Raw genomic sequence first — 7,247 nt, 5'->3', positions numbered from 1 at the left:
ACACACTCTCTCCCTCTCTCTCCCTGCCTCTGTCTCACTCACTCTCCCTGCCTCTCTCTTACTCTCTCTCCCTGACTCTCTCTCTCTCTCTCCCTGCCTCTCTCACACACCCTCTCTCTTACACACACTCTCTCTCCCTCATTTTCACAAACTCCCTCACTTTCTCTTACTCACGTACGCTCCCTCCCTCCTACCCACCCTCTCTCCTCCCTCCCTCCCTCCCTACCTCCCTCTCTCCCTCCCTCTCTCCCTCCCTCCCCGTCTTACCCACCCTCTCTCCTCCCTACCTCCCTCTCTCCCTCCCTCTCTCCCTCCCTCCCTCCCCCTCCTACCCACCCTCTCTCGTCCCTACCTCCCTCCCTCCATCTCTCTACTGACAGATATATCGTCATTGTGCGGGCAGGCGGAAGGAGCTGGGTTGAACTTGAGAACGGCTCACGAGAGGAGAAGGAGGACAGGACATGATGCTGCTGCAGTAACCGACATCGTTGTTAAAACATCGCAGCAACCAGCGTAGCAACCAGAGTGTCAAGGTAAGATCAACAGCTCTCTCTTCATTCTGCAGTAATTCTCATTATGACATTCCATCTCTCCCTCTTTCCCTCTCTCTTTCAATCTCTCCTCTGTACCTCCATCTCTCCCTCTTTCTCTTTCTCCATCTCTCCTCTCTCTCTGCCTCTCCATCTCTGCCTCTTTCTCTCTCTCTGCCTCTCCATCTCTGCCTCTTTCTCTCTATCTGTCATTCTCTCTCTCTTGGTGTCTGTGTCTGTCTGTCTGTCTGTCTGTCTGTCTGTCTGTCTGTCTGTCTGTCTGTCTGTCTGTCTGTCTGTCTGTCTGTCTGTCTGTCTGTCTGTCTGTCTGTCTGTCTGTCTGTCTGTCTGTCTGTCTGTCAGCTGTTGTATTGTGCTGATTCAGGACAATATGACTGAGAAAGGTTGATAGACATAATCAGTATGTGTGTAATACCAGAATACTGTGTGTGTTAGACTGGTGTGTGTGTGTTTGTGCGTGTGTGTGTATTAGATGTTAGACTATTCTGTTGATATATAATGTGTATAATGTTAGACTATTCTGTTTATATATGTGTACCCGCAAAACACCAGTCTCAACGTCAACAGTAAAGAGGCGACTCCAGGATGCTGGCCTTCTAGGCAGAGTTCCTCTGTCCAGTCTCAACGTCAACAGTAAAGAGGCGACTCCAGGATGCTGGCCTTCTAGGCAGAGTTCCTCTGTCCAGTCTCAACGTCAACAGTAAAGAGGCGACTCCAGGATGCTGGCCTTCTAGGCAGAGTTCCTCTGTCCAGTCTCAACGTCAACAGTAAAGAGGCGACTCCAGGATGCTGGCCTTCTAGGCAGAGTTCCTCTGTCCAGTCTCAACGTCAACAGTAAAGAGGCGACTCCAGGATGCTGGCCTTCTAGGCAGAGTTGCGAAGAAAAATCCATTTCTCAGACTGGCCAATAAAAATAAAAGATTAAGATGGACAAAAAATCTCTCCTCTCGCTCTGCCTCTCCATCTCTGTCTCTTTCTCCCTGAGTCGCCTCTTCACTGTTGACATTGAGACTGGTGTTTTGTGGGTAGTATTTAATGAAGCTGCCAGACATTTCTAAGTGACCCCAAACTTTTGAACAGTAGTGTATACTAATACAATTGGTCAGAGAAAGACATTTTTGTTTAACAAATATTACATTTTCTGAAAAAAAAGAGTGGCCAAAATTGGCCTGTTTTCAATACCTCACCTTACGAGGATAACGACACATAGTATTTTTCTAAAATGTTGTATGAGAATGGATAACACATTGAGAGGTATCTTAGACCATTCCTCCATACACTCTTAAAAACATGGTGCTAACTACCACCTAAAAGGGTTCTTTGGCAGCCCCCATAGGAGAAGCCTTTGAAGAACCCTTTTTGAGTTCCATGTAGAACCCTTTTGAGTTCCATGTAGAACCCTTTTGAGTTCCATGTAGAACCCTTTTGAGATCCATGTAGAACCCTTTTGAGTTCCATGTAGAACCCTTTTGAGTTCCGTGTAGAACCCTTTTGAGTTCCGTGTAGAACCCTTTTGAGTTCCATGTAGAACCCTTTTTGGTTCCATGTAGAACCCTTTACACAAAATGTGTGGTTTTATTTGAAGAGGACAGTCCATAAGCACAGACAAAGGATCTGTAAAGATTCTGTATGGAGGAACGGTATAAGATGTAGAAAAAGGCTCAGTGCCATTTTCATCTTAAGGTGGGGTATTGAAAGGTATTGAAAACAGGGGTGCCAATAATTTTGACCGCTAACTTCTTGAGAGACAAAAATTAGGATTACTTGTTAAACAAAATCTCTGTCTGAACAATTGTATTTGTATAAAATAATTATAAAACATTTATATAGCTCAGTATTTTTTATTTATTTTATACAGTATTTTTGCTCATATTTATCAAGGGTTTAATCATGTTGAACCCCACTGTATATCTAAATGTTTATCAAGGGTTTAATAATGTTGAACCCCACTGTATATCTAAATGTTTATCAAGGGTTTAATAATGTTGGACCCCACTGTATATCTAAATGTTTATCAAGGGTTTAATAATGTTGGACCCCACTGTATATCTAAATGTTTATCAAGGGTTTAATAATGTTGGACCCCACTCTATATCTAAATGTCTATCAAGGGTTTAATAATGTTGGACCCCACTCTATATCTAAATGTCTATCAAGGGTTTAATAATGTTGGACCCCACTGTATGTCTAAATGTCTATCAAGGGTTTAATAATGTTGGACCCCACTGTATATCTAAATGTTTATCAAGGGTTTAATAATGTTGGACCCCACTCTATATCTAAATGTCTATCAAGGGTTTAATCATGTTGAACCCCACTGTATGTCTAAATGTTTATCTCTCCAACAGAATGGAGCTGATGATAGTTATCCTCCTGCTAACTCTAGCCCAGTCTGCAGAGACTGTATATCTAAATGTTTATCTCTCCAACAGAATGGAGCTGATGATAGTTATCCTCCTGCTAACTCTAGCCCAGTCTGCAGAGAGTGGAGGAAAACCAGCTAAGAAAGTCAAGAAGGGAAAGCAAGTCATATGTCCTTCGTAAGTCCTTCGCAGTGGTAGTAGTGGTATCAAATCAAAGTTTATTTGTCACGTGCACCGAATACAACAGGTGTAGTAGACCTTACAGTGAAATGCTTACTTACAGGCTCTAACCCAATAGTGTGAAAAAAAGGTGTGTGTGTGTGTGTGTGTGTGTGTGTGTGTGTGTGTGTGTGTGTGTGTGTGTGTGTGTGTGTGTGTGTGAGGGTGTGTGTGTGTGAGGGTGTGTGTGTGTGAGGGTGTGTGTGTGTGTGTGTGTGTGTGTGTGTGTGTGTGTGTGTGTGTGTGTGTGTGTGTGTGTGTGTGTGTGTGTGTGTGTGTGTGTGTAAGTAAGTAAAGAAATAAATAAAACAACAGTAAAAAGACATTTGAAAATAACAGTAGCACAGACACCGGTTAGTCAGGCGTTTTGAGGTAGTAAGTACATGTTGGTATGGTTAAAGTGACTATGCATATATGATAAACAGAAAAAGAGGGGTTGGTGGGGGTGGTGGGACACAATGCAGATTGCCCAGGTATCCATTTGGTTACCTGTTCAAGAGTCTTATGACTTGTGGGTAAAAACTGTTGAGAAGCCTTTTTGTCCTAGACTTGGCACTCCGGTACCGCTTGCCATGCGATAGTAGAGAGAACAGTCTATGACTGGGGTGGCTGGGTTCTTTGACAATTTTTAGGGCCTTCCTCTGACACCGCCTGGTGTAGAGGTCCTGGATTGCAGGCAGCTTTGCCCCAGTGATGTACTGGGCCGTACGCACTACCCTCTGAAGTGTCTTGCGGTCAAAGGCCGAGCAATTGCCGTACCAGGCAGTGATGAAACCGGTCAGGATGCTCTCGATGTTGCAGCTGTAGAACCTTTGTAGAACCTTTACCCATGCCAAATCTTTTTAGTCTCCTGAGGGGGTAAAGGCTTTGTCGTGCCCTCTTCACGACTGTCTTGGTGTGTTTGGAAAATTCTAGTTTGTGGACACCAAGGAACTTGAAGCTCTCAACCTGCTCCACTACAGCCCTGTCGATGAGAATGGGGGCGTGCTCGGTCCTCCTTTTCCTGTAGTCCACAATCATCTCCTTAGTCTTGGTTACGTTGAGGGATAGGTTGTTATTCTTGCACCACCCGGCCAGGTCTCTGACCTCCTCCCTATAGACTGTCTCGTCGTTGTCGGTGATCAGGCCTACCACTGTTGTGTCGTCTGCAAACTTAATGATGGTGTTGGAGTCGTGCCTGGCCATGCAGTTGTGGGTGAACAGGGAATACAGGAGGGGACTGAGCACGCACCCCTGGGGAACTCCAGTGTTGAGGATCAGCGTGGCAGATGTTTTGCTACCTACCCTCACCACCTGGGGGCGGCCCATCAGGAAATCCAGGATCCAGTTTTCAGAGGGAGTTGTTTAGTCCCAGGTTCCTTAGCTTAGTGATGAGCTTTGAGGGTACTATGGTGTTGAACGCTGAGCTGTAGTCAATGAATAGCATTCTGACATAGGTGTTCCTTTTGTCCAGCTGGGAAAGGGCAGTGTGGAGTGCAATAGAGATTGCATTATCTGTGGATCTGTTTGGACGGTATGCAAATTTGAGTGGGTCTAATGTTTTTGGGATAATGGTGTTGATGTGAGCCATTAGCAGCCTTTCAAAGCACTTCATGGCTACCGACGTGAGTGCTACGGGTCTGTTGTCATTTAGGCAGGCTGCCTTTGTATTCTTGGGCAGAAGGACTGTGGTGGTCTGCTTGAAACATGTTGGTATTACAGACTCTTTCAGGGACATGTTGAAAATGTCAGTGAAGACACCTGCCAGTGGGTCAGCACATGCCCGGAGCACACATCCTGGTAATACGTCTGGGCCCGCACCCTTGTGTATGTTGACCTGTTTAAAGGTCTTACTCACGTCGGCTACGGAGAGGGTGATAACACAGTCGTTCGGAACAGCTGTTGCTCTCAATCATGCCTCAGTGTTGCTTGACTCGAAGTGAGCATAGAAGTGATTTAGCTCGTCTGGTAGGCTCGTGTCACTGGGCAGCTCGCAGCTGTGCTTCCCTTTGTAGTCTGTAATAGTTTACAAGCCCTGCCACATCCGACGGGCTTCGGAGCTGATGTAGTATAATTCAGTCTTAGCCCTGTATTAACACTTTGCCTGTTTGATGGTTCGTCGCAGGGCATAGCGGGATTTCTTGTAAACTTCCGAGTCCCGCACATTGAAAGCGGCAGCTCTACCCTTTAGCTCCATGTAAATGTTACCTGTAATCCATGGCTTCTGGTTGGGGAATGTACGTACAGTCACTGTGGGGACGACGTCCTCGATGCACTTATTGATAAAGCCAGTGACTGATGTGGTGTACTCCTCAATGCCATCGGAAGAATCCCGGAACATGTTCCAGTCTGTGCTAGCAAAACAGTCCTGTAGTTTAGCATCTGCTTCATCTGACCACTTTTTTATAGGCCGAGTCACTGGTGCTTCCTGCTTTAATTTTTGCGTGTAAGCAGGAATCAGGAGGATAGAGTTGTGGTCGGATTTACCAAATGGAGGGCGAGGGAGAGCTTTGTACGGGTCTCTGTGTGTGGAGTACAGCTGATCTAGAATTTTTGTTCCCTCTGGTTGCACATTTAACATGTTGATAGAGATTTGGTAGAACTGATTTAAGTTTCCCTGCATTAAAGTCTCCGGCCACTAGGAGTGCCACCTCTGGGTGAGTGGTTTCCTGTTTGCTTATATCTTTATACAGCTGACTGAGTGCGGTCTTATAAACAGCCACGAAAAGTATAGCTGAGAACTCTCTAGGCAAGTACTGTGGCCTGCAATTTATCACAATATAGTCTACTTCAGGTGATCAAAATCTAGAGACTTCCTTAGATTTCATGCACCAGCTGTTGTGAACAAATATGCACAGACAGCCCCTCCCTCGTCTTACCGTAGTGTGCTGTTCTATCCTGCCGGTGCAGCGTATATCCCACTAGCTGAATATCCATTCAGCCACGATAACGTTGCAGTTTTTCAGCAGTTCAGACAGTTTTTGAGGTCCTGTTGGTAGAATATTCGTAATCATACCTCGTCTAGTTTATTGTCCAATGATTGCACGTTGGCGAGTAATATTGACTGTAACGGCAGCTTTTCTACTCGCCTTCTGCGGGTCCTGATGAGGAATCCGGCTCTTCGTCCTCTGTACCTGCGTTGCTTCCTCTTGCGAATAACTGGGATGTTGGCCCTGCCGGGTGTTTGGAGAATATCATGTGAGTCTTGCTTGTTGTTGAAAGAATCTTTGTCTAATCCGAGGTGAGTGATCGCTGCCCTGATATACAGAAGCTCTTTGTCTAATCCGAGGTGAGTGATCGCTGCCCTGATATACAGAAGCTCTTTGTCTAATCCGAGGTGAGTGATCGCTGTCCTGATATACAGAAGCTCTTTGTCTAATCCGAGGTGATTGATCGCTGTCCTTATATACAGAAGCTCTTTGTCTAATCCGAGGTGAGTGATCGCTGCCCTGATATCCAGAAGCTCTTTGTCTAATCCGAGGTGAGTGATCGCTGCCCTGATATACAGAAGCTCTTTGTCTAATCCGAGGTGAGTGATCGCTGTCCTGATATCCATAAGCTCTTTGTCTAATCCGAGGTGAGTGATCGCTGTCCTGATATCCAGAAGCTCTTTGTCTAATCCGAGGTGATTGATCGCTGTCCTGATATACAGAAGCTCTTTGTCTAATCCGAGGTGAGTGATCGCTGTCCTGATATCCATAAACTCTTTGTCTAATCCGAGGTGAGTGATCGCTGTCCTGATATCCAGAAGCTCTTTGTCTAATCCGAGGTGAGTGATCGCTGTCCTGATATCCAGAAGCTCTTTGTCTAATCCGAGGTGAGTGATCGCGGTCCTGATATCCAGAAGCTCTTTGTCTAATCCGAGGTGAGTGATCGCTGCCCTGATATCCAGAAGCTCTTTGTCTAATCCGAGGTGAGTGATCGCGGTCCTGATATCCAGAAGCTCTTTGTCTAATCCGAGGTGAGTGATCGCTGTCCTGATATCCAGAAGCTCTTTGTCTAATCCGAGGTGAGTGATCGCGGTCCTGATATCCAGAAGCTCTTTGTCTAATCCGAGGTGAGTGATCGCTGCCCTGATATCCAGAAGCTCTTTGTCTAATCCAAGGTGAGTGATCGCGGTCCTGATATCCAGAAG

At 45.8% G+C, this 7,247-nt stretch overlaps 1 protein-coding gene across 2 annotated transcripts in view; it reads left to right on the top strand.

Moving 5' to 3' along the window:
* Positions 1-393: 393 nt before the first annotated feature.
* Positions 394-7,247, top strand: part of LOC109886055 (glycine receptor subunit beta) — a 71,586-nt gene continuing 64,732 nt past the window's right edge. Inside the window, exons 1-2 of one of the 2 annotated variants that reach the window (XM_031815986.1) lie at positions 394-533; positions 2,984-3,091. In XM_031815986.1, the coding sequence (XP_031671846.1) occupies positions 2,985-3,091 (107 nt within the window). In that variant the 5' untranslated portion in view covers positions 394-533; position 2,984. Of the gene's footprint in view, positions 534-1,136; positions 1,185-2,983; positions 3,092-7,247 lie in introns of those variants that run through there. The other variant, XM_031815987.1, reaches the window with a different exon arrangement.

Source organism: Oncorhynchus kisutch, unplaced genomic scaffold (genome assembly GCF_002021735.2).
Source record: "Oncorhynchus kisutch isolate 150728-3 unplaced genomic scaffold, Okis_V2 scaffold719, whole genome shotgun sequence".
Taxonomy (NCBI): domain Eukaryota; kingdom Metazoa; phylum Chordata; class Actinopteri; order Salmoniformes; family Salmonidae; genus Oncorhynchus; species Oncorhynchus kisutch.
The sequence above is the reverse complement of the archived record's forward strand: the minus strand, read 5'-3'. Positions and strand labels throughout refer to the sequence as shown.